Raw genomic sequence first — 27486 nt, forward strand, 5'->3', positions numbered from 1 at the left:
CACAGGAAAGAGCGCACAGGGGCGCCCGCATGTTATCTTCAGGGACACCTAGGAAAGAGACTTAAAGTCTGTGGACAATACCGTAGACGGATGAGAAGAGCTGGCCCCTGACAGCTTAGAGAATTTTAAAATGAGACAATTTTACTGTAGTTTGATCGAAATCCGAATCTGGCTCATTTCTTGTTCAGATAGTTCCCTTGTTCCTGGAAAATGCCCATATATTCTTTTTAAAAAATTCTATAACACGGATTCTCTCTAATGCGGACATCGAGCATTAAATCTTAAACCAGAGACAATTTCGTTTTTAATACACTTTACTGTTTGTGTTTTCAGATCAAACTTAATAGATTGTTCTCCGCTTGTGTACGTTTAAAATTTCTGAAAGCAGCGCATTGGTTCTCGCAAGGTTGTCATTGCTTTTTTGTTGCTAAATATTTGAAAATCGTTTCCATTTTTCATCATTTTCTGCTGGCAATATATTGTCACTGTTAATTTTGGTAAGGTAATCTTGATAATCTTCATGTGGGTGTTTGCATTTTTTGTTTAGTTTATTAAATCAAAAAAGAAAACTTATCGTGTTTCTAGTTTCTGAAGACGTCGCTATAAATCAAGTTTAATATCTTGATGGAAAAAAGGTTAATGGATGTCGTTTTAGCGTTTTTTTACGTACGTATACTAAGAAACAGCAAGATACGTAGTAGCAAAAACGTTTGTTTTAATGAATCATCCTACATAACAATCCTGCGTGTCAACTTAAACAACTTACTCATCAACTATTAAAAAACAGAAACTGAGATGTGATCGCTTACAAATCGTTTTTCAGTTCAGTCACAACGTATAAATTTCTTACTTGTCAAAGCCAAAAACTTCCATTTCATTAACACGAAAGTTTTGACTTCCTGTCAAAAATGTGTTAGCATTCTGACCGGTTGGGCACTGGTACGTGTTGTTCAGGCTTACGCCGCAGTTGTTGGAATTTGGTGCATTGGGAATATGAAGATCATGGTTAGCTCCAAAGGTTGGACCATAGCCACTGTTGCAATAGATAGCATATCCTTCTTGCCCAGCCCTCAGCGGTATCTTTGTTGGTGGCAGACCGCTTGGGTTGACGAGACTGAACAAGAACGAGTCTGGTGCTCTTTTGTAATTTCCAGAACCTAATCAAAAACGAAAGCATCTTAATGATTATGACTGCAGAGGCCAACCCTCAAAACTACTATAAAAATTGGCAAAAACTAAAATAAAGACATGCATAAAAAGGTAACAAGAAATAAAAATAAAATATTAGCGAGTAGATATCTGTTTTTGACTGGTAAACAACTAGTGTCAGAGTTGTATGCTGCACATACCTCCCCCCTCCGGGAGCTACCATATGAAAGTCACAGGCCTAGTCTTATGAAAGATACTTATAGAAAGTACTTTATTAGCATACGTTTTTACCTCAAGAGATACAAAGATGGTTGCATCAGATACCTTTTATTAGTACAGGCACAGGTTTCCGAAGCATGTGTGGTCACGGGTATACGGGTAGCCAATGTCTTCAAATTGCTAAGTAATTAACCTTGTTTTCCCCCGCTATTAGGAAGAAGAGAGATCGGCCTGGAAATGAGGCTTCATGCAGTCTCTGAGTCCACATGCATGAGCTACAACTAAATCCCAAAAAGCTAATACGTAACTCACAAAATCTCGCTGTTGCGAACATTTGAGTCGCTAATCTGGATTTTACAGAGACACAGCAACCATACTAACTTTGAACGACTGATACTTCACTCTATGAATTTTCAAAACGACCGGATGTCTCTCATGGTCTAGATGTACATTTCTAAGATCAAAAATTTTGAGAAAATTCCGCGAGAACGTTTTCGAGCAAAAATGGTCCGTCAATATTTTTTTTACCATATATTATACCAATCACTTTTAACTAACTTCCACGAAACTTTCATCCACTCTGCTTCACGTTATCAGTTTCCGTTGATTTAATCATACGTATGTCTTCAATATGCTCATTTGCTACCCGCTGACACCTACTCAACGTTTTGCCAACACCTGTTGCCAAGTCCCTGAACGGCTTTTTACCAGGTCTTTTCCGTGACGTAACCGAGACTCCCAGAAAAAGATTAACCGCGCAACATCGTGGCCTAAGGCAGGAACTAGGCAACAATATTCGATGTCACCGACGTAATTGCCATTTGGACTGCTGTATCAAGTAAATTTTGAGGAGGCACTCTCCTCCCGCTCTAGGGAGTATATAGAGTGTAATTTTGAAAAGTGTATTCATTTCTTTTTCGTGAAAATGGCACCAATTATCCCGTTTTACTTAGAGGTCAACTCTGCATGGCACAAGACTTGTCTTTTAACAAATCAAAGTGCTTCAAAGGCAGACTTCTGTTTCTCTGTTGTGTATAGTCCAGTCCCGGTTGGCAATCGGTAGTACTTTAAAGTAAGACTTACCATCCCAGTGTTGTTCGGTGTAGCCTCCAAATATGTAATTTCCACTCTTGACCACCGTCAAAGTCGGTCCCTTGTTGTCACAACAAGAGTGAAAGTTGGAAGCAGCCCAGCCATCACGCGAAGCTCGATATAACAACTTGTCGCTGGCGTTTGTGATGGCCTGACTTTCCTTCAACCAATTCAGAAATGTTTGGCGTTGATCTGACGACAGGATCAGTGAATCTTTGATAAAATTCGGCCTCGGCCAGTAGCTCTTCGCGAATTATCTCGTCTTTAGGCACAATAAGCTGCCCAGTGCGAAGATAATTCAGGATATACCGGAAGTGAGTTCCATCGCGATCAATGAAGTAAGATCCATCCTCGCCTGGCTTGGTGTCAAATCTTCCTGAAAACATGGCTTGTAACATGGAACCTGGGATAAAGACGATTAAACGAAAGCGTATAAGAGCATGGTTGAACCAGGAAATATTGATTGTTTCAACCGGAAACAGAATTGAATGTTGCAGAACTGCAGACATTGTTAATTTAGGCACATGGCAAACATCTCATTGTGAGAAACGGGGAAAGGAAGAAAAGAAATATTTTTGAGTTATTTCATAAACAGACTTGCTTTCGAAACATGTTTCTTTCTCGCCAACCTGAGAAATATCAATTTACGTAGCAATGTTTCTTCTGTTACCCAGGTTCTATTGAAAGTTTCGCTTGTCGATTCAAAAATGAATTTATATTTTACCTACGAATCTCGCGGTATTCTAAAGTCATTTGCTTCGTTTATCACCGTCAAAACTATCACAAAACTAAGTCTGGAACACAGCGATAAATTTGAGATATAAATTTAAAAAATTAGCCGTCGTGGTTCACGTTCCCCAGACAACGCAGAATTTGGTCATTTCACGTCGTTAGGGAGTTCAAGAAACCAACACATAATGCCGAGGATAACGTCGATAAAAACGAAAAAAGACTTTATATTTTACCTACGAATCTCGCGGTACTCTAAAAACATTTTCCTTTGTTTCTCAGCGTCAAAACTATCACGAAACTAAATCTGGGACAAGGTGAAAAATATGAAATTAAAATGAAATGAAAATAACAAAATTAGCCGTCGTGGTTCGCGTTCTCCGGACAACGCAGAATTTGGTCATTTCACGTTGTTGTTTTGCAGGGGACGGCAAAGAAATGTATAAAGAATTATAACGCACGTGTACAGCCATTGCTCTGCTTATCAAAGTGTCGTTTGTTTGGCGACATTGCCGTTGCCGTTGCCTTCGTGGTTTACTTAAACTCCCTGTTTGCAGAGGACGGCAAAGGAATGTGTCAAGAATTATAACGCACGTGTACAGCCATTGTTCTGCTTATCAAATCGTTTGTTTAGCGACGTTGCCGTTGCCGTTGCCGTCGTTGTTTTCTTAAATTCCCTACCACCTTTTAGAATAAGCTTCCTTGGTAAGATGTTAAAACACATATATATTAAATTATCTATTTAAAATCACCTGGATCTTTATTCAGTGTTGCCAGACTGGTCGAGAAAAGGTGGCCGCCGACATTAATAATAATAATAATAATAATGACGGTATTTATATAGCGCATTTCCATATGCTCAATGCGCTTTACAACACTTTGCGGGGGGTCTTAGACAGACTGCAATTGAGCAGTTTACAACGAATGAGGATTTATTTTTACAGATGCCCCCAATGTAATTTCGGAACAAGACCAGGCCACAACACCGGGAACTCCATGCCCTACTCTTTGCGATAAGTGTGTGGGTTCTTTAACGTCCCCTGCTGACCATAACCGTGAAGATGCAGGAGACGGGGCCTACGGTTTATCGTCCTTATCCGAGAAGACTAGAATGTCTAACCATTTGCAGATGTCATCACAAAGGCAGCACATTCTCCTCAGTTATTTTAAGACCCTGAGTGTTGGTCCGGTCTGGGCTCGAACCCTAGACCTCCCGCACAGAAGTCCGGCGCGAGCTTCTTTGCTGCCTCGTCAAGAGCTTCCATTTCTTTGCGAACTCTGTTCGTCTCGCGGTTTAAAATGTCGAAGACATCTTTGACGTACTTGTTCACATCCTCCAGCACCTCACTGCTCTAAGGACTGATTTCTTTGTCTGAATTACTCGATGAAGACATCTTTTTTGGAACAAAGAGACTACAAACTGAACTCTCGAATCTCGGAATTTGCGATTTCGTGGAAGTGTATACACTAATATTTATTTCTATTTTGCAAATGTCACGCTAGACGTGTGGCGCTTGTCTCATCGTATCTCCAGAGACATCTGTCCCTTTCAGCCCGGCGAGCGGAGCCTTGGCACAAGGAACAGGTGACTCCAGAGAAAAATGATTTGATTGGTTTAAATATATAGCAGTCAGTTAATCCAGTATTGTCAGCACAGCTATTATCCTTTAATTTCTGAAAACTGTCCAATTTGGGAAAAAATAGGACAGTTTGTCTTAGCCAATGAAATTAAGCTATTAACCTTCCGAACATTATCGAAAGACACACGAAACCTTCCGAAGATTTCCGAAGATCGTCCGAACACTCTCGAAGATTTCTGAAGATCCCCGAACAATTCCAAAGACTTCCGAAGATAACCCGAACACTTCCGAAGATTTCCGAATATCACCTGAATATCTCCGAAGATTTCCAAAGATCAATTGAATACTTCCGAAGATCGCCCGAACACTTCCGAAGATTTCCGAAGATCACCCCAACACTTCCCAGGATTTCCGAAGACTTGTGACAATCTCCAGCGATCTCCGAAGATCACCGGATATTTTCGAAGCTTTCCCAAGTTTCGGAAGATCGAGGGCCCAGTCTGTTTTTCCGCAGAGACAGTTACTGTAGTTTTCCTTGCAAAGCTGTATCACCTCACGAGCTATATAATTAATAAGTTAACAGTACTAGATGCTTGTCCAATTTGGAAACAATTGGATTCAAAAAATTCCTCTGACAGCAAAATTGGACTAGGCCTGCGGCCTCGTCCAATTTTGGCTGTCCTCGGAGTTTTATTCATCCAATTATTTCCAAATTGGACAGCATGTAGTCCTATTACATATACACATTTTTGAATTGACATTTTTAGTAATTCCAGGCTGGTTTCCTTCCTGAAAATATCCGGTGATTAATCTCTAAATAAAAACCTTGATCAAATCACCTACAGGCCTTCAGGAGGTTTTAAACTGCGGCTTACGGAGAAGTAATTTCATTTTACCCACGAATCTCCCGGTAGACTAAAGACCCTCCTCTCTAAAGTCATTATCTTTGTTTATCACTGTCAAAACTATTACAAAACTAAGTCTAGAACCGGCAACGAAAAATCTGAAATAGAAATGTCCAAAAATTAGCCGTCGCAGTTCGCGTTCTTCAGACTACACAGAACTTGGTCATTTCACGTTCTTGTTTTTGCAGAGGACGGCAAAGAAATGTATCAAGACTAACGCACGTGCACAGCCATTGTCCTACTCATTAAATGTTTTGTGCCATCGTGGTTTTCGTAAACTCCCTGTTGCTCATTAAAGTCTGCCATATTAGACGAAACAATTGCAAAACACTAATTTCCAATTTCCAGCCGGAATTTTACTTCAGTTTAAAAAACTCTGTTAAGTTCATTCCCCAGTATTGCATTGCGCATCCCTACTGCGCATAATTTCACGCGTGATTAGCGCGAGCGCATTGAAAAATGGCAGCTTTTTCTTTACGGCCGTACCTCGCCATAGAGATAAATCGTCATTTTCTCGCAAACTAGTATGGTGACCTATCATTTTTTTTCTGTTGTTTTGAATTGAGTAATAAATTTCTCTGTGTAAAATAAATATGGACCAATTCTCAGTGTAGAGCAAAAAACAATCGTAGTAAACGTAAATTTAGCAAGCAATCGTGACTACAATCATGGTGCTATTATAATGATTTATTGGGTATAAACAAGGTGCTGTTGCTCCTAAGCGAACATGGGGACCCCTCATTTTTATTTCAAAATTTAAGTTCCTAAAATATAAACAATCGATAGTGCAGGTGCTATTTCAGTAGAATGACCTTGAGGTCAAGTCTTACATCTAAAAGAAAAGTAACTGAGTTGTCATCGTTTGAAAAAAAAACGCCATCAGTCATACTTCAGTTACAAATGTTGATTATTATCTCACAAAGTGGGAGGCGCGGTGGCCTCATGGTTAGTGCGCTCGGCTCCGAATCGAGCGGTCTGGGTTCGGGCCCTGGTCGGGGACATTGTGTTGTGTTCTTGGGCAAGAAACTTTATTCTCACAGCGCCCCTCTCCACCCAGGTGTATAATTGGGTACTAGCGAATTTAATGCTGGGGGTAAATCTGCGATGGACTAGCATTCTATCCAAAGGGGAGTCGAAATACTCCTAGTCGCTTCATGCGCTATAGAAACCAGGATTAGCTTCGGCCTGATGGGCCTCTTGGCTCGTATGCAGACTCCATTTTTTGTTGCGTTTTATTTCTCAAATACGAAAACTTCCATTTCAGTGATTTTAGAGTTCTGACTGCCTGTCAAAAATGTGTTGGCATTTTGACCGGTTGGACACTGGTACGAGTTGTTCAGACTTATGGAGCAGTTGTATGAATTAGGTGAACTGACAATACGAAGACCATCGTCACTTCCAAATGATGGCCCATAGTTACTGTGACAATAAATAGCACTTCCTTCCATTCCAGATTTCAAAGGCAACTTTGTTGGTGGCAGACCGCTTGGGTTGACAAGACTGAACAGGAATGAGCCTGGTGCTTTCCGGTAAACCCCAGAACCTACACAAAACAGAAATATTTGATCACTACCCAATCTTAACTCCAGATTCATTTCATTTTAGTCATCACAGTTTGTTTCTACGAGGTGTCAAACCAAGAGAATCAGATACCGTAAACGGCTGCTTGTAAGCCCCTCTCCCCCGCTTATAAGAGCCCCCCTCGGTGATTGGCTCATCCACCTGTAAAACAAAAACTACATTCGGTTATAAGCCCCGCCCCCCACCCAGATGTAAGCCCCCTTCTACCTTTCCTTATTTTGAATTCGTTTTATGATGTTTTAAAGCTTAATTACCAGTAAATAAAAAAGCTATTTCGATCAACATTTGTAGCTATTGTACGTTTCGACACGGTTTTTTATTCCGGCAGAAGCATATCACCTACTCTAGGTGATATGCTTCTGATTCCGGTTATAAGCCCCCTCGGATATAAGCCCATCTAAAACCCTTACGAAGTTGTTCAAGCCCTGGGCTTATAAGTGGCAGTTTACGGTATTGTAATAGCAGCCACAGTAATTAAGTAAAACATCGAGAAATAAGAAATTGACTAAAATCTAACCAAAAAAGATGAATAGTGACGTTTATGTTAACACTTATCACCTAGATAGGAATTTATCCAGTAAAAAGCATTGTACAGTCACCTTTCGATCAACTGGGTACAGATACAATGTGCAATGTATATATTCCATATATCTTCCTCTTTTACTAACCTAAGAAGCAACTGGAAGACTACCAGTTGGTTAAATTCAAACAACAGTTAGCTTTTTTAGTTACAGCGTTACAAAAAAGATTGAGAAAAAAAATGTTCTGATCGATCAACAGCAAAAACCACAAAATTAGCAGTTAGTCCTCGTAATTACCCAAGCTTTAACCTTCTCTCCTGTATCCAGTGTTTTTGAATTGCCCACGACTCCTCTGCACTTGAAGAATTCGCGGAACGCTCGCAACATTTGTTTCTTCTGAAAAATATTCTGAACTGCAAGAAGAAATTGCTCAATGCAACTAAACAAACATGGAACAAACACGATCGCATTCGGGAAATATTATTTTCTTTTTGTCGACCGCACAACCAAAACGTCCGCCATCGCTTTCTTTCTGTTTTCTTATTCGTCTTATCTCGTCGTACATGCGCAGTAGCGATTAGCCAGGAAACTAGCCAAAATTACGAGCCTGCGCAGACAATTGTCCCTGGACCTCTCTAACGTTGCGTGACAGAGAGAGGGCCAGAACTGGACTAGGGTCACGCTAGACGTGCCCCGGGGGTACTCTACAAAGTATAATAGAGGGAACGGCTCCCCTCGAGATCCAACCCCCTTACCCTTAGTACTATTTTCACAGAAAAGGTAGCCCTTTCGTACACCTGTAATTGATAAAGGTGCCCCTTCACATTTCACTTTCATAACTGGACCGTACTATGAATAAGTCGCCAAAAAGGGAAGTCTTCTAAGTTCTTGTCATTTTCATGTAGTGCCTAATAAATGAAATGATACAGCCATAAGGAAAGTCTGTTCGAAATCTTTTGATTAAAGGCCCTTTAAAATAACTAAAAACAGATTTCCCTACTCTTTCATATGCCTAACTTTAAACTTGTAAAATCACTGCCCTTTTAAATAACTGAAGCCGCCAAAAAAGATACCCTTTCGGTCGGTGCCTCCCCGTATACGTCATTATAGCGTGGAGGGAGTACCCCCGCGACGTGTCGACCACACCCCCCCCCTTCCCTACATCTCACTCTGGGGAAGGAGGGCCTAATACATTTATTACACCAACCGCAAACCGCCCCCTAATTAAATAAACTAAGGTGTGGTTGAACTGTATTTTGGGACTCGGATTTCCACGAGAAGCGAATTTACATATATCTACACGTATGAAAACTTCGCCGTGGTAGAATACAAATGCGTTCAGGGGCAGGGTGTGATGGCACTCGGAAAAAAAGACAGTGCTGTTGTCTGTGAAATGAACGTGTACGTGCTTCTTTCCTGCCTCGTCAAGAGTTTCCATTTCTTTGCGAACTCTGTTCGTCTCACGGTTTAAGATCTCTAGGACATCTTTAGCGTGCTTGCTCACATCCTCAAGAACCTCACTGCTGTAAGAACTGACTTCTTTCTCCGAATTACTCGATAAAGACATCTGCTTTCAGAAAATTAAAGGAAACTACAAGGGTTAGTAGATTCTCGTCGCCAGAATCGCTCGTCCATATTAATCCACCGAAGCTTTGGTACAAGTAGCCTCATCCGGGCGTTTAATTAGTTGGGGCTCAGCGCAAAAAAATAAAAAAACAGCGGAACGAAAAAAAGACGCTATTTTCCGCCCTGCGCCCTAACTAACTGAACGCCCAGACCAGGCTATGGCACAAGGAAAACATGGCTCTGAAGATACATGTCACATATCCTTTCATTGGCTAAATTCTTGGACAAAGGTTTTCACTAATTCAACGTGCTGGTTTCCTTCCTAAAGATATCCTCTGGTTGCCTTTTAACTAACAATTGCTTGATCAAATCACCTACAGATTTGAAGGAATCAAGTCAATCAAGTCCTTCAGAATATAACGAAACGTGAACACCTCTTCCCGCCAGAATTTTTCCTTCTGTTTTAAAATCTGTTGAGGTCTGTATGGGCATGTAGTCAAGATGGGTGCAGAATAATGGTTAAAGTTTATCCGACCTTTATTATCGTTTTAACTTTTGTTATTATGTCACTCTTTACTTACTGTATCCGAGTGCAGGGTGTGGCTGCTTATACTAAATACTTGAGTCAAATTGATAGGCTTCAGTAAAGGGAATTTAGATTCGGGTACATTCAACGCTAGAGAGGGATTCGAGGCTGTGGAATAGTCTTGCGGGCACTTCCTCGGATCCCCCGCCGGATCTTCCCCCACCGCGTAAGAACAGGACCTTACGCGATAGGTCGCACCCGTACGAGGTCCCTTGTGCTAAAACAGAAAGATCAAAGAAATGCTTTAACAATAGATGTCTCCTTGATTTTAAATAGATTTGTATTGTTAGTTTTTAGTATTTAACGGTTTTTTAAGTCTGTAAGTCTCATTTTGAAACTATGAATAAAGAACCTTTATTTGTTTATTATTCATTCAAATAAACGTGCGATTGCGGTTGGTTTCTAACGTTAAGTAGATGTAACAGGAACATTGTATCTGTCACAAAAACTCATGGCCACGTATCGACGGCGAGCTACATACTAAAAATAAACAAAATGGTTGGGTGCTAAACTGATATTTTCATGATGCATTGTGGAAAAATATCCATCAGTTTCTTCACATTCTTGTTATGAACACTTGCAAATCGCTAAAGGTAAAATAACGATAGCAAACAACAAGTAAAGATGACGATCAAGACAACATTTTATCATGGTCTTCGCTCAAAACTAGGGTTCGTTTTATTTTCAAAACCTCGCAAACAGCAGTGCTAGAGTGAATTTAACTAATACACTGAATGAAAACGTATATAACCGGACAGTTTCGTAGACTTCAAAAGAGACTGTATTTGAAGAAAAAATGGGGAATAACAACATTCAAGACAGAAGCCATTCATACAGCGCGTTTAATTACTAAGCATGCGCTGCTACTTGCCACAGGAAAGAGCGCACAGGGGCGCCCGCATGTTATCTTCAGGGACACCTAGGAAAGAGACTTAAAGTCTGTGGACAATACCGTAGACGGATGAGAAGAGCTGGCCCCTGACAGCTTAGAGAATTTTAAAATGAGACAATTTTACTGTAGTTTGATCGAAATCCGAATCTGGCTCATTTCTTGTTCAGATAGTTCCCTTGTTCCTGGAAAATGCCCATATATTCTTTTTAAAAAATTCTATAACACGGATTCTCTCTAATGCGGACATCGAGCATTAAATCTTAAACCAGAGACAATTTCGTTTTTAATACACTTTACTGTTTGTGTTTTCAGATCAAACTTAATAGATTGTTCTCCGCTTGTGTACGTTTAAAATTTCTGAAAGCAGCGCATTGGTTCTCGCAAGGTTGTCATTGCTTTTTTGTTGCTAAATATTTGAAAATCGTTTCCATTTTTCATCATTTTCTGCTGGCAATATATTGTCACTGTTAATTTTGGTAAGGTAATCTTGATAATCTTCATGTGGGTGTTTGCATTTTTTGTTTAGTTTATTAAATCAAAAAAGAAAACTTATCGTGTTTCTAGTTTCTGAAGACGTCGCTATAAATCAAGTTTAATATCTTGATGGAAAAAAGGTTAATGGATGTCGTTTTAGCGTTTTTTTGCGTACGTATACTAAGAAACAGCAAGATACGTAGTAGCAAAAACGTTTGTTTTAATGAATCATCCTACATAACAATCCTGCGTGTCAACTTAAACAACTTACTCATCAACTATTAAAAAACAGAAACTGAGATGTGATCGCTTACAAATCGTTTTTCAGTTCAGTCACAACGTATAAATTTCTTACTTGTCAAAGCCAAAAACTTCCATTTCATTAACACGAAAGTTTTGACTTCCTGTCAAAAATGTGTTAGCATTCTGACCGTTGGGCACTGGTACGTGTTGTTCAGGCTTACGCCGCAGTTGTTGGAATTTGGTGCATTGGGAATATGAAGATCATGGTTAGCTCCAAAGGTTGGACCATAGCCACTGTTGCAATAGATAGCATATCCTTCTTGCCCAGCCCTCAGCGGTATCTTTGTTGGTGGCAGACCGCTTGGGTTGACGAGACTGAACAAGAACGAGTCTGGTGCTCTTTTGTAATTTCCAGAACCTAATCAAAAACGAAAGCATCTTAATGATTATGACTGCAGAGGCCAACCCTCAAAACTACTATAAAAATTGGCAAAAACTAAAATAAAGACATGCATAAAAAGGTAACAAGAAATAAAAATAAAATATTAGCGAGTAGATATCTGTTTTTGACTGGTAAACAACTAGTGTCAGAGTTGTATGCTGCACATACCTCCCCCCTCCGGGAGCTACCATATGAAAGTCACAGGCCTAGTCTTATGAAAGATACTTATAGAAAGTACTTTATTAGCATACGTTTTTACCTCAAGAGATACAAAGATGGTTGCATCAGATACCTTTTATTAGTACAGGCACAGGTTTCCGAAGCATGTGTGGTCACGGGTATACGGGTAGCCAATGTCTTCAAATTGCTAAGTAATTAACCTTGTTTTCCCCCGCTATTAGGAAGAAGAGAGATCGGCCTGGAAATGAGGCTTCATGCAGTCTCTGAGTCCACATGCATGAGCTACAACTAAATCCCAAAAAGCTAATACGTAACTCACAAAATCTCGCTGTTGCGAACATTTGAGTCGCTAATCTGGATTTTACAGAGACACAGCAACCATACTAACTTTGAACGACTGATACTTCACTCTATGAATTTTCAAAACGACCGGATGTCTCTCATGGTCTAGATGTACATTTCTAAGATCAAAAATTTTGAGAAAATTCCGCGAGAACGTTTTCGAGCAAAAATGGTCCGTCAATATTTTTTTTACCATATATTATACCAATCACTTTTAACTAACTTCCACGAAACTTTCATCCACTCTGCTTCACGTTATCAGTTTCCGTTGATTTAATCATACGTATGTCTTCAATATGCTCATTTGCTACCCGCTGACACCTACTCAACGTTTTGCCAACACCTGTTGCCAAGTCCCTGAACGGCTTTTTACCAGGTCTTTTCCGTGACGTAACCGAGACTCCCAGAAAAAGATTAACCGCGCAACATCGTGGCCTAAGGCAGGAACTAGGCAACAATATTCGATGTCACCGACGTAATTGCCATTTGGACTGCTGTATCAAGTAAATTTTGAGGAGGCACTCTCCTCCCGCTCTAGGGAGTATATAGAGTGTAATTTTGAAAAGTGTATTCATTTCTTTTTCGTGAAAATGGCACCAATTATCCCGTTTTACTTAGAGGTCAACTCTGCATGGCACAAGACTTGTCTTTTAACAAATCAAAGTGCTTCAAAGGCAGACTTCTGTTTCTCTGTTGTGTATAGTCCAGTCCCGGTTGGCAATCGGTAGTACTTTAAAGTAAGACTTACCATCCCAGTGTTGTTCGGTGTAGCCTCCAAATATGTAATTTCCACTCTTGACCACCGTCAAAGTCGGTCCCTTGTTGTCACAACAAGAGTGAAAGTTGGAAGCAGCCCAGCCATCACGCGAAGCTCGATATAACAACTTGTCGCTGGCGTTTGTGATGGCCTGACTTTCCTTCAACCAATTCAGAAATGTTTGGCGTTGATCTGACGACAGGATCAGTGAATCTTTGATAAAATTCGGCCTCGGCCAGTAGCTCTTCGCGAATTATCTCGTCTTTAGGCACAATAAGCTGCCCAGTGCGAAGATAATTCAGGATATACCGGAAGTGAGTTCCATCGCGATCAATGAAGTAAGATCCATCCTCGCCTGGCTTGGTGTCAAATCTTCCTGAAAACATGGCTTGTAACATGGAACCTGGGATAAAGACGATTAAACGAAAGCGTATAAGAGCATGGTTGAACCAGGAAATATTGATTGTTTCAACCGGAAACAGAATTGAATGTTGCAGAACTGCAGACATTGTTAATTTAGGCACATGGCAAACATCTCATTGTGAGAAACGGGGAAAGGAAGAAAAGAAATATTTTTGAGTTATTTCATAAACAGACTTGCTTTCGAAACATGTTTCTTTCTCGCCAACCTGAGAAATATCAATTTACGTAGCAATGTTTCTTCTGTTACCCAGGTTCTATTGAAAGTTTCGCTTGTCGATTCAAAAATGAATTTATATTTTACCTACGAATCTCGCGGTATTCTAAAGTCATTTGCTTCGTTTATCACCGTCAAAACTATCACAAAACTAAGTCTGGAACACAGCGATAAATTTGAGATATAAATTTAAAAAATTAGCCGTCGTGGTTCACGTTCCCCAGACAACGCAGAATTTGGTCATTTCACGTCGTTAGGGAGTTCAAGAAACCAACACATAATGCCGAGGATAACGTCGATAAAAACGAAAAAAGACTTTATATTTTACCTACGAATCTCGCGGTACTCTAAAAACATTTTCCTTTGTTTCTCAGCGTCAAAACTATCACGAAACTAAATCTGGGACAAGGTGAAAAATATGAAATTAAAATGAAATGAAAATAACAAAATTAGCCGTCGTGGTTCGCGTTCTCCGGACAACGCAGAATTTGGTCATTTCACGTTGTTGTTTTGCAGGGGACGGCAAAGAAATGTATAAAGAATTATAACGCACGTGTACAGCCATTGCTCTGCTTATCAAAGTGTCGTTTGTTTGGCGACATTGCCGTTGCCGTTGCCTTCGTGGTTTACTTAAACTCCCTGTTTGCAGAGGACGGCAAAGGAATGTGTCAAGAATTATAACGCACGTGTACAGCCATTGTTCTGCTTATCAAATCGTTTGTTTAGCGACGTTGCCGTTGCCGTTGCCGTCGTTGTTTTCTTAAATTCCCTACCACCTTTTAGAATAAGCTTCCTTGGTAAGATGTTAAAACACATATATATTAAATTATCTATTTAAAATCACCTGGATCTTTATTCAGTGTTGCCAGACTGGTCGAGAAAAGGTGGCCGCCGACATTAATAATAATAATAATAATAATGACGGTATTTATATAGCGCATTTCCATATGCTCAATGCGCTTTACAACACTTTGCGGGGGGTCTTAGACAGACTGCAATTGAGCAGTTTACAACGAATGAGGATTTATTTTTACAGATGCCCCCAATGTAATTTCGGAACAAGACCAGGCCACAACACCGGGAACTCCATGCCCTACTCTTTGCGATAAGTGTGTGGGTTCTTTAACGTCCCCTGCTGACCATAACCGTGAAGATGCAGGAGACGGGGCCTACGGTTTATCGTCCTTATCCGAGAAGACTAGAATGTCTAACCATTTGCAGATGTCATCACAAAGGCAGCACATTCTCCTCAGTTATTTTAAGACCCTGAGTGTTGGTCCGGTCTGGGCTCGAACCCTAGACCTCCCGCACAGAAGTCCGGCGCGAGCTTCTTTGCTGCCTCGTCAAGAGCTTCCATTTCTTTGCGAACTCTGTTCGTCTCGCGGTTTAAAATGTCGAAGACATCTTTGACGTACTTGTTCACATCCTCCAGCACCTCACTGCTCTAAGGACTGATTTCTTTGTCTGAATTACTCGATGAAGACATCTTTTTTGGAACAAAGAGACTACAAACTGAACTCTCGAATCTCGGAATTTGCGATTTCGTGGAAGTGTATACACTAATATTTATTTCTATTTTGCAAATGTCACGCTAGACGTGTGGCGCTTGTCTCATCGTATCTCCAGAGACATCTGTCCCTTTCAGCCCGGCGAGCGGAGCCTTGGCACAAGGAACAGGTGACTCCAGAGAAAAATGATTTGATTGGTTTAAATATATAGCAGTCAGTTAATCCAGTATTGTCAGCACAGCTATTATCCTTTAATTTCTGAAAACTGTCCAATTTGGGAAAAAATAGGACAGTTTGTCTTAGCCAATGAAATTAAGCTATTAACCTTCCGAACATTATCGAAAGACACACGAAACCTTCCGAAGATTTCCGAAGATCGTCCGAACACTCTCGAAGATTTCTGAAGATCCCCGAACAATTCCAAAGACTTCCGAAGATAACCCGAACACTTCCGAAGATTTCCGAATATCACCTGAATATCTCCGAAGATTTCCAAAGATCAATTGAATACTTCCGAAGATCGCCCGAACACTTCCGAAGATTTCCGAAGATCACCCCAACACTTCCCAGGATTTCCGAAGACTTGTGACAATCTCCAGCGATCTCCGAAGATCACCGGATATTTTCGAAGCTTTCCCAAGTTTCGGAAGATCGAGGGCCCAGTCTGTTTTTCCGCAGAGACAGTTACTGTAGTTTTCCTTGCAAAGCTGTATCACCTCACGAGCTATATAATTAATAAGTTAACAGTACTAGATGCTTGTCCAATTTGGAAACAATTGGATTCAAAAAATTCCTCTGACAGCAAAATTGGACTAGGCCTGCGGCCTCGTCCAATTTTGGCTGTCCTCGGAGTTTTATTCATCCAATTATTTCCAAATTGGACAGCATGTAGTCCTATTACATATACACATTTTTGAATTGACATTTTTAGTAATTCCAGGCTGGTTTCCTTCCTGAAAATATCCGGTGATTAATCTCTAAATAAAAACCTTGATCAAATCACCTACAGGCCTTCAGGAGGTTTTAAACTGCGGCTTACGGAGAAGTAATTTCATTTTACCCACGAATCTCCCGGTAGACTAAAGACCCTCCTCTCTAAAGTCATTTTCTTTGTTTATCACTGTCAAAACTATTACAAAACTAAGTCTAGAACCGGCAACGAAAAATCTGAAATAGAAATGTCCAAAAATTAGCCGTCGCAGTTCGCGTTCTTCAGACTACACAGAACTTGGTCATTTCACGTTCTTGTTTTTGCAGAGGACGGCAAAGAAATGTATCAAGACTAACGCACGTGCACAGCCATTGTCCTACTCATTAAATGTTTTGTGCCATCGTGGTTTTCGTAAACTCCCTGTAGCTCATTAAAGTCTGCCATATTAGACGAAACAATTGCAAAACACTAATTTCCAATTTCCAGCCGGAATTTTACTTCAGTTTAAAAAACTCTGTTAAGTTCATTCCCCAGTATTGCATTGCGCATCCCTACTGCGCATAATTTCACGCGTGATTAGCGCGAGCGCATTGAAAAATGGCAGCTTTTTCTTTACGGCCGTACCTCGCCATAGAGATAAATCGTCATTTTCTCGCAAACTAGTATGGTGACCTATCATTTTTTTCTGTTGTTTTGAATTGAGTAATAAATTTCTCTGTGTAAAATAAATATGGACCAATTCTCAGTGTAGAGCAAAAAACAATCGTAGTAAACGTAAATTTAGCAAGCAATCGTGACTACAATCATGGTGCTATTATAATGATTTATTGGGTATAAACAAGGTGCTGTTGCTCCTAAGCGAACATGGGGACCCCTCATTTTTATTTCAAAATTTAAGTTCCTAAAATGTAAACAATCGATAGTGCAGGTGCTATTTCAGTAGAATGACCTTGAGGTCTGTAGGAACACGTAGTCATGCCACATAGTCAAGAAGAGTCTAGTATAACTGAATAAAAATGCTATTATTGCTGGTTTCTTATTTTAAGAGGATGTATTAGCAACATGCAATTGGTCTGTTGCAAAACTTTAAGACCATGTAGAGTCATCGTCACGCGGTCTGGTAGAAAAAAGGAAACCAGAAACACCAGATATTTCTTGATTTTCTAGTTGTGAAATACCAGTCGAACGTTTAGCTATTTCAGGTAAGAATATATTTTGCCATGACCCGTCAGTCATACTTCACTTTAGTTACAAATATTGATTCCTATTTCTCAAAGTGGGAGGCGCGGTGGCCTCATGGTTAGTGCGCTCGACTCCAAATCAGGCGGTCTGGGTTCGAGACCCGGCCGGGGACTTTCTGTTGTGTTCTTGGGCAAGAAACTGTATTCTCACAGTGCCCATCTCCACCCAAAATCCAAAAACCCTTCACCCTCTGCCCCTCTCCACCCAAAAGCCCGCAGCTAACAGTGCTACGATGAATTTCCAAATAGACTTTTTATAAAACGTATATAGCAGAACAGTTTCGTAGACTTCAATAAAGACTGTATTCGTAGAAAAAAATGGAGAAAAACAACATTCAAGACAGCATTCCTTTCGTTTTTCACAAGACTTCGATAGTTCAAAGTTCAGTTCGTGGGGGGAGGTAAACTCACGTGACACGCTCGGTCCCAGTTTTCAACACGCTGGACCACAATGCTATCGGTAATTGTACGGTTACAGCCAGAATAAGACAACACGGAATTCTGTTACCATTTAATCTGCGTAGCTATAACAAAATTTGACAAAAATAACTATTGGTTAATGAGCATTTTGGTAAACAGTAAAAAAAGCGAGATCGCAAAGGCTAGTTAAGTTTTTCTTGAGATAATTGAGAAAACCGAAGCCAGTCATACAGCGCGTTCAATTACTGAACATGCGCTGCTTCTGGCCATAGGAAAGGGCGCACAGGGGCGGCCGCATGTTCGCTTCAGGGAAGCCTAAGAAAGAGACTTGAAGTCTGTGGACACTACTGTAGACGGATGGGAGGAGCTGGCCCTTGACAGCTTAGAGGATTTTAAAATGAGAGAATTTTACTGTAGTTTGATTTAAATCTGAATCTGGCTCATTTCTTGTTCAGATAGTTCCGTTATTCCTGGCAAAATGCCCATACATTCTTTTTAAAAAATTCTATAATATGGATCCTCTCTAATGCGTACAACGGGAATTAAATCTCAAACCAGTGCCAATCTCGTTTTTAATACAATTTGCTGTTTGTGTTTTCAGATCAAACTTGGTAGATTGTTCTCGGCTTGTGTGTACGTTTAAAATTTCTGAAAGCAGCATTGGTTCTCGCAGGGTTGTGATTGCTTTTCTGTTGCTAAATATTTGAAAATCGTTTCCATTTTTCATCATCGTCTTCTGGCAATATATTGTTACTGTTAATCTTGGTAAGGTTATCTTGATAATCTTCCTGTAGATGTTTGCATTTTTTGTTTAGTTTATTAACTCGAGAAAGAAAAGTTATCGTGTTTCTAGTTTCTAAAGACGTCGTTATAAATCAAGTTCAACATCTTGATGAAAAAAAGGTTAATGGATCTCGTTTTAGCGTTTTTTACATACACTAAGAAACAGCAAGGTACGTACTAGAACAAACGTTTGTTTTAATGAATCATCCTACATAACAATCCTGTGTATCAACTTAAACAACTGACACATCAACTGTTAACAAAGAAACTGAGGTGTCATCGCTTACAAATCGTTTTCAGTTCAGTCACAACGTATAAGCTTGTTACTTGTCAAAGCCAAAAACTTCCATTTCATTAACACGAAAGTTTTGATTTCCTGTCAAAAATTTGTTAGCATTCTGACCGGTTGGGCACTGGTACGTGCTATTCAGGCTTACATAGCCGTTGTTGGAGTTTGGTGCATTGGGAACATGAAGATCATGGTTAGCTCCAAAGGTTGGCCCATAGCCACTGTTGCAATAGATAGCATATCCTTCTTGCCCAGCCCTCAGTGGTATCTTTGTTGGTGGCAGGCCGCTTGGGTTGACGAGACTGAACAAGAACGAGTCTGGTGCTCTTTTGTAATTTCCAGAACCTAATAAAAAACGAAAGCATCTTAATAATTATGACTGCAGAGCCCAAATGGATAAAAAAATAACCAGAAATAAAAAGAAAATATTGCCAAGTAGATATCTATTTTTGATTGGTAAACAACTAGTGTCAGAGTTGTATGCTGCACATACCTCCCCCGTCCGGAGGGAGCTATCATATGAAATTCACAGGCCTAGTCTTATGAAAGAAACTTGTAGAGAGTACTTTATTTGTAGGCATTTTTTCTTCAAGAGATACTACGATGGTTGTATCAGATACCTTTTATTAGTACAGGTACAGGTTTCCCAAGCATGTGTGGTCACGGGTATACGGGTAGCCAATGTATTCAAATTGCTTGTTTCCCCCCGCTATCAGGAAGAGAGAACGGCCTGTAAATGAGGTTTCATGTAGTCTCTGAGTCCACGTGCATGAGCTACGAGTAAATCCCCAAAAGCCAATGCGTAGCTCACAAAATCTCGCTATTGCGAACATTTGACTAGCTAGTCTGGATTTTGCAGAGACACAGCAACCATACTAACTTTGAACGACTGATACTTCACTCTATGAATTTTCAAAACGACCTGATGTCTCTCATAGTCTAGATAAACATTTCTAAGACCACAAATTTTTAGAAAATTCCGCGAGAACGTTTTGGAGCAAAAATGGTCCGTCAATATTTTTTTACCATATATTATACCAATTCAGTTTAACTAACTTCCATGAAAATTTCATCCACTCTGCTTCACGTTATCAGTTTCCGTTGATTTAATCATAAGTATGTCTTCAATATGGTCATTTGCTACCCACTGACCCCTGCTCAAGGTTTTACCAACACCTTTTGCCAAGTCCCTGAACGGCTTTTTACCAGGTCTTTTCGGTGACGTAACCGCGACAATCCCAGAAAAAGATTGACTGCGCAACATCGTGGCCTAAGGCAGGAACTAGGCAACAATATTCGATTTTTTTTTTTTTTAATATTCCATGTCACCGACGTAATTGCCGTTTGGACTGCTGTATCAAGTAAATTTTAAGGAGGCACTCTCCTCCCGCTCTAAGGAGGATATAGAGTGTAACTTTGACAGGTGTATACATTTTTTTTTTTTGTGAAAATGGCACCAGTTATCCCGTTTTACTTAGAGGTCAACTCTGCATGGCACAACTTAACAAATCAAAGTGCTTCAACGGCAGACTTCTGTTTTTCTGTTGTGTATAGTCCAGTCCCGGTTGGCAATCGGTAGTACTTTAAAGCAAGACTTACCATCCCAGTGTTGTTCGGTGTATCCTCCAAATATGTAATTTCCACTCTTGACCACCGTCAAAGTCGGTCCCTTGTTGTCACAACAAGAGTGAAAGTTGGAAGCAGCCCAGCCATCACGCGAAGCTCGATATAACAACTTGTCGCTGGCGTTTGTGATGGCCTGACTTTCCTTCAACCAGTTCAGAAATGTTTGGCGTTGATCTGACAACAGGATCACTGAATCCTTGAAGGCCCTTATTTTCAGTGCCTTAATTATTCCCTCAACTTGATAAAATTCGGCCTCGGCCAGTAGCTCTTCGCGAATTATCTCGTCTTTAGGCACAATAAGCTGCCCAGTGCGAAGATAATTCAGGATATACCGGAAGTGAGTTCCATCGCGATCAATGAAGTAAGATCCATCCTCGCCTGGCTTGGTGTCAAATCTTCCTGAAAACATGGCGTGTAACATCGAACCTGGGATAAACACGATTAAACGAAAGCATATGAGAGCCTGGTTGAACCAGGAAAGATTAATTGTTACAACCGAACACGGAATTGAATGTTGCACAGCAGATTTAGTTTTATGGTTTAGCAGCGACTTTGTTTATCACTGTCAAAACTATCACAAAACGAAGTCTGGAACACAGACGTCGTGGTTCATGTTCTCCAGACAACGCAAAATTTGGTCACTGATTTCACGCTCTTATTTTGCAGAGGACGACAAAGAAATGTATCAAGAATTATAACGCACGTGCACAGCCACTGTCCTGCTTATCAAATCTTTTCTTTAGCGACGTTCCCGTTGCCGTTGCCGTCGTGGTTTACTCAAACTCCCTACTACCTTTTAGCTTAGATACTTAAACGTATTGTGAATTATCTATTCAAAATCACCTGGATCTTTATTCAGGGTTTCCAGACTGGTCGAGAAGAGGTGGCCGCCGACATTGAGTTTCAACATTTTGGAGAAATGAACATGCTCGAGCTTCTTTGCTGCCTCGTCAAGAGCTTCCATTTCTTTGCGAACTCTGTTCGTCTCGCGGTTTAAAATGTCGAAGACATCTTTGACGCGCTTGTTTACATCGTCAAGCACCTCACTGCTGTGGGGACTGATTTCAATTTCTGAATTATTCGATGAAGACATGTTCTTTGGAACAAAGAGACTACAAACGCAACTCCCGATTCTCGGAATTTGCGATTTCGTGGAATTGTATACGTGGAATTGTATAATTGGGGCGCGTGTCTCATCTCCAGAGATATCTGTCCCTTTCAGCCGAGCGGAGCCTTGGCACGAGGAACAGGTTGCTCCAGAGAGAAATGATTTGATTGGTTGACATTTCACTAACTCCACGCTGGTTTTCTTCCTGAAAATATCTATTAAATCACTTACAGGCCTTCAAGAGGTATTACAGTATGGCTTACGGAGAAGTATTTTCATTTTATCTGCGAATCTCCCGGTACTCCAAAGACCCTCCTCTCTAAAGTCATTTACTTTGTTTATAACTGTCAAAACTATTACAAAACTAGGTCTGGAACACAGCGAAAAATTGGAAATTGGAATTTAAAAAAATTAGCCGTCGCAGTTCCCGTTCCTCAGACTACACAGAACTTAGTCATTTCACGTTCTTGTTTTTGCAGAGGACGGCAAAGAAATGTATCAAGACTAACGCACATGCACAGCCATTGTCCTGCTCATTAAATTGTGGGGAATTTTTAAGTTGCCCTGTCAACTGCCCTGTCACGAATTCCCTGAGACACTGAAGAACTCACAATTTCACCTTTTAACCAAATATATTCTCGCTGTGATTGTAGCTGATTACATGCTCGATTTTCAATTGACTCACACGCGCCGGAAAAGCGATGATCACATGACTTGAAATCCGACCCAAAGTTATTTCAAGCCTGTTCTCGAACGTTCTAGAATGTTCTACACAATAAACATCTGATATCCTAAGTAAGATGTAACACTCGTTGTCCTCAATCACAACAAAACATGTCCTAATAAATCAACATAATGATCAATAAGTCTTCGAATCAACAGTCTATCATCAAAATAAAAGAAAACGAATAAACTCGCAAGCCCATAAAGCTAGAGTGAGCATGTAAGTCCCTAAAATGTCACGCAATGTCACAAGTTTTCCACAAAATATTTCGTATAGCGACGTTCCTGTTGCCGTCGTGTTTTTCTCTTTTGTTCATTCAAGTCCGCCATATTAAACGAAACAAGTGAAAAACACTAATTTCCAGCCGGAATTTTACTTCAGTTGAAAAAAATCTGCTAAGGTCTGTAGGAACACGTAGTCAGGTCGGTCAAGAAGAGTCATGAGAACACGAATATGGGCTATTCACTCTGTTGCAAAAATGTAGAACACGTGGAGCCACCCTTGACATGGTCTGGTAGAAAAAAATAGACCAGAAACACCAGATATTTTTTGATGTTCTAGTTGTAAGACACCTGTCAAGCGTTTGTAGCTATTTTACGTAAAAATATGTTTTGCCATGATCTTTGTTTTTTTTTAAACAAAAAACAAAAAAACAATGCAACCAGCAGAGCTTGAGCGAATCTGTCAAACATTAACTCATCTAAGTCTTACATCTAAAATAAAAGTAATTGAGTTGTCATCGTTTGAAAAAAAAAAAAAAAACGCCATCAGTCATATTTCACTTACAGATATTGATTATTATCTCTCAAAGTGGAAGGCGCGGTGGTCTCATGTTAGTACGCTCGACTCCGGATCCAGCGGTCTGGGTTCGGGCCCTGCCCGGGGACATTGTGTTGTGTTCTTGGGCAAGAAACTTTATTCTCATAGCGCCCCTCTCCACCCAGGTGTATAATTGGGTACTAGCGAATTTAATGCCGGGGGTAAATCTGCCTTGGACTAGCATTCTATCCAGAGGGGAGTAGAAATACTCCTAGTCGCTTCATGCGCTATAGAAACCAGGATTAGCTTCGCCCTGATGGGCCTCTTGGCTCGTATGCAGACTCCATTTTTTGTTGCGTTTTATTTCTCAAATACGAAAACTTCCATTTCAGTGATTTTAGAGTTCTGACTGCCTGTCAAAAATGTGTTGGCATTTTGACCGGTTGGACACTGGTACGAGTTGTTCAGACTTATGGAGCAGTTGTATGAATTAGGTGAACTGACAATACGAAGACCATCGTCACTTCCAAATGATGGCCCATAGTTACTGTGACAATAAATAGCATTTCCTTCCATTCCAGCTTTCAAAGGCAACTTTGTTGGTGGCAGACCGCTTGGGTTAACAAGACTGAACAGGAATGAGCCTGGTGCTTTCCGGTAAACCCCAGAACCTACACAAAACAGAAATATTTGATCAATACCGAATCTTAACTCCAGATTCCTTTCATTTTAGTCATCACAGTTTGTTTCTACGAGGTGTCAAACCAAGAGAATCAGATACCGTAAACGGCCCCTTGTAAGCCCCTCTCCCCCGCTTATAAGAGCCCCCCTCGGTGATTGACTCATCCACCTGTAAAACAAAAACTACATTCGGTTATAAGCCCCGCCCCCCACCCAGATGTAAGCCCCCCTCTACCTTTCCTTATTTTGAATTCGTTTTATGATGTTTTAAAGCTTAATTACCAGTAAATAAAAAAGCTATTTCGATCAACATTTGTAGCTATTGTACGTTTCGACACGGTTTTTTATTCCGGCAGAAGCATATCACCTAGTCTAGGTGATATGCTTCTGATTCCGGTTATAAGCCCCCTCGGATATAAGCCCATCTAAAAGCCCTTACGTAGTTGTTCAAGCCCTGGGCTTATAAGTGGCAGTGTACGGTATCGTAATAGTAGCCACAGTAATTTAGTATAGTATTGGATAATATTGAGAAATGAGAAACCGAGTAGACTCCAACCAAAAAAGATGAATAGTGACGTTTCTGTTAACAATTGTCAACTTGATAGGAATATATTCAGTAAAAAGCATTATACGCCTTCCGAACAACTGGGTACAGATACAATGTAAGTGACATTCAGAATGGTGACTAAGCCTAAATCTATGTAGTAAATAATAGTAGTGACAGGAGAATCCATCAGTGTGAACGATCTCGTGATGATGTTAATAGGGAGTTTAAGAAACCAGGACGCGACGCCGAGGACAACGTCGATTAAAAAAATGATTTTATATTTTACCTACGAATCTCGCGATGCTCTAAAGTCATTTTCCTTTGTTTCTTAGTTTCAAAACCATCACGAAATTGGATCTCGGACAGGGCGAAACATTTGAAATAAAGATAAAAAAAATTAGCCGTCGTGGTTCACGTTCTCCAGACAACGCAGAATTTGGTCATTTCACGTTGTTGTTTTGTACGTAGAGGACGGCAAAGAAATGTACCAAGAATTATAACGCATGTGCACAGCCATTGTTCTACTCATTAAACCTTTTGTTAAGCGGCGTTCCCGTCGCCGTTGCCGTCGTGGTTTTCTTAAACTCCCTAATGCGTAGGACTGGAACGAATTCAAATGGAGTGGGCGAGATAAAAGTCATGTCGTGTTTTGAGAAAACAAAAACAAGACAGAATTTTTTCTCTCGGACTGTAAGTCTTTTCGAAATGCTCAAAAAGTAAGTCTTGTGTACCCTACACATCACATTCTAAGATGCGATTTCTGGATGACAATAGGAAATAATGATCAATATTCCTAAAGGCAGCTAGCTGCAGAGAAGAAAAACATCGGAAAAACATCTTGAAAAACATCTTGAAAACATCGGAATCCATCTGAGGCGGGAATAAATACTAAAGCCAAATTCACATCACATTCTAAGATGCGATTTCTTAATGACAATAGGAAACAATGATCCACATTTCTAAAAGCTAGCTGCAGAGAAGCTTTTGTCACTCAGGTTACACCATCTGCGATGTAGGTGTATCATTTTCAATATGATCTTACCGCTCTCCCATGATTCTTCGGTGTAGCCTCCAAATATGTTATCTTCACACTTGACCACAGTCACTGTAGGTCCCTTGAAGTCACAACAGGCATGAAAGTTGGACGCAGTCCAGCCGTCGCGAGAGGCGCGATATAACAAGGCATAGTTGAGGCTGCCACTTGTGAGTGTCTCCTTCAGCCACTTGATCAAAGTCTGCCTTTGATCTGAGGACAGGATCACTGAATCCTTGAAGGGCCTCGCTTTCAGCTCATCAATTATTCCTTCGATTTGATAAAATTCGGCCTCTTCTAACAGCTCCCTACGAACAACCTTGTTTTCTGGTACAACAACTTGCCCAGTGCGAAGATAATTCAGGATGTACCGGAAGTGAGTTCCATCACGATCAATGAAGTAAGATCCATCCTCGTTTGGTTTTGTGTCAAATCTTCCCGAAAACATGGCGTGTAACATCGAACCTGAGATAAATATGATAACAGAAACGGGAATTTATTAGACCACACTGTATTCTCGGGAGGCGCGGTGGCCTCATGGTTAGTGCGCTCGTCTCCGGATCAGGCGGTCCGGGTTCGAGCCCTGGCCGGGGACATTGTGTTGTGTTCTTGGGTAAGAAACTTTACTCTCACAGTGCCTCTGTCCACCCAGGTGTATAAATGGGTACCGGCGAACTTAATGCTGGGGGTAACCCTGCGATGGACTAGCATCCCATCCAGGGGGGAGTAGAAATACTCCTAGTCGCTTCATGCTACAGAAACCGGGATAAGCTCCGGCCTGATGGGCCACTTGGCTCGTATGCAGACTTTACCTACCTGTATTCTCGTTTTACGTCGATTTCTGCTTTGTGAAACTACTGACTTCGAAAATGTTTCCTCCGTCGAATGAATACGAACGACATGACAATGATGATAAAGGTATCAATTTCAAACATATCGAAATATACCTGCATCATTGTTCAGTGTTGCCAAAGTGGTTGAAAAAAGTTGTCCTCCAACATTAAGCTTTAACACTGTCGAGAAATGAACGTGCTCAAGCTGTTTGGCTGCCTCATCAAGAGCTTCCTTTTCCATGCTAACCTTCTTCGTCTGGCGCCTCAAAATATTTCGAAAGTTTCTGTCACGTGGGATCGTTCGGTTTTCCGCTTTGCGGTTTTGGTCAGTTTTTAGATCAGTATTTCGTTTTTTGGATTTAAAGTATCCGGTTTTCCGGTTTTCCGGTTTTCCGGTTTTCACATCTGTTGCGGTCTTGGTTTTTTTTTTTTTTTTTTCTTTTTTCTTTTTTCTCCCTTTTCAGCTTTCGGTTTTCGGTTTTTGGTGAAGGGTGGTTTTTCGGTTTTCGTTATGTGCTTGCCTCGTGCCTAGGCCTGTTCATAAAATCTCCATCAATCCGTGTATGTTCACGTGGTGTCCAAAGAGCGGTTTTCACTCAGGTGTAATAGGTTTTGCATTAACACGATAAACGATTGGCTAAAAAAAAATGGCGCTTTTTTTCACCCAGTAAGAAGTAAAACCGAAAAAAGAGAAAAGGCTGTGTAAACTGTGACTGGCTAGAGTCATAACTTTGGTTTTGAAAACCGCTCTATAAATGGCGCAAATTAGATAGAAGATGATGATAGACCACTTCTTGATGCTCAAAACGAGGACTACATTGCGTTCAAATTTAGTCCAGATTTCCAGTAAGCTTCCATAGCCTCGTCTTTAAAAGCTATTGATGTTTGTCCGTGGGTTTCAATCAGATCAGTACGTGGATAACGTTATTAATAAGATGAACTTTAACATCCAAGAAGGGAAAGGTCTGGTGATCTCTGGTTGTTGGAGTCTGCTAGCTAGCTTGCTTGATTGTCGGGTGGATATAATTGAAAGCCACACGCTAGCATTTACACATGCAAAGAACCGCGATGCCTCACGTGTCCTTTCTTACAGGAAGGCCAACAGAAA

At 40.6% G+C, this 27486-nt stretch overlaps 2 protein-coding genes and 2 pseudogenes across 4 annotated transcripts; all 4 read right to left on the bottom strand.

Moving 5' to 3' along the window:
- Window positions 1-697: 697 nt before the first annotated feature.
- On the bottom strand, window positions 698-4665 carry LOC149114485 (uncharacterized; annotated as a pseudogene). Its single transcript, XR_016206483.1, has 4 exons — window positions 4418-4665; window positions 3942-4025; window positions 2452-2863; window positions 698-1157 (listed from the first exon to the last, which is right to left on the bottom strand). The product of XR_016206483.1 is annotated as an uncharacterized LOC149114485 (transcript).
- Window positions 4666-11496: 6831 nt separating this feature from the next.
- LOC149114486 (uncharacterized) lies at window positions 11497-13659 on the bottom strand (annotated as a pseudogene). Its single transcript, XR_016206482.1, has 2 exons — window positions 13250-13659; window positions 11497-11955 (listed from the first exon to the last, which is right to left on the bottom strand). The product of XR_016206482.1 is annotated as an uncharacterized LOC149114486 (transcript).
- Window positions 13660-18956: 5297 nt separating this feature from the next.
- LOC149114487 (uncharacterized) lies at window positions 18957-21832 on the bottom strand. The gene is made up of 3 exons (XM_089287040.1): window positions 21537-21832; window positions 20667-21119; window positions 18957-19412 (listed from the first exon to the last, which is right to left on the bottom strand). The coding sequence occupies exons 1-3, from the start codon at window positions 21784-21786 to the stop codon at window positions 19102-19104; spliced, it is 1014 nt and encodes a 337-aa protein (XP_089143166.1). The 5' UTR covers window positions 21787-21832; the 3' UTR covers window positions 18957-19101.
- A 1517-nt stretch (window positions 21833-23349) lies between these two features.
- LOC149114488 (uncharacterized) lies at window positions 23350-26660 on the bottom strand. The gene is made up of 3 exons (XM_089287042.1): window positions 26493-26660; window positions 25555-26010; window positions 23350-23955 (listed from the first exon to the last, which is right to left on the bottom strand). Exons 1-3 carry the CDS (start codon window positions 26617-26619, stop codon window positions 23645-23647), a joined length of 894 nt encoding a protein of 297 aa, XP_089143168.1. The 5' UTR covers window positions 26620-26660; the 3' UTR covers window positions 23350-23644.
- Between the last annotated feature and the right edge of the window lie 826 nt (window positions 26661-27486).

Source organism: Orbicella faveolata, unplaced genomic scaffold, assembly GCF_042242905.1.
Source record: "Orbicella faveolata isolate gen_17 unplaced genomic scaffold, um_ofav_v1 contig_14, whole genome shotgun sequence".
NCBI lineage: Eukaryota > Metazoa > Cnidaria > Anthozoa > Scleractinia > Merulinidae > Orbicella > Orbicella faveolata.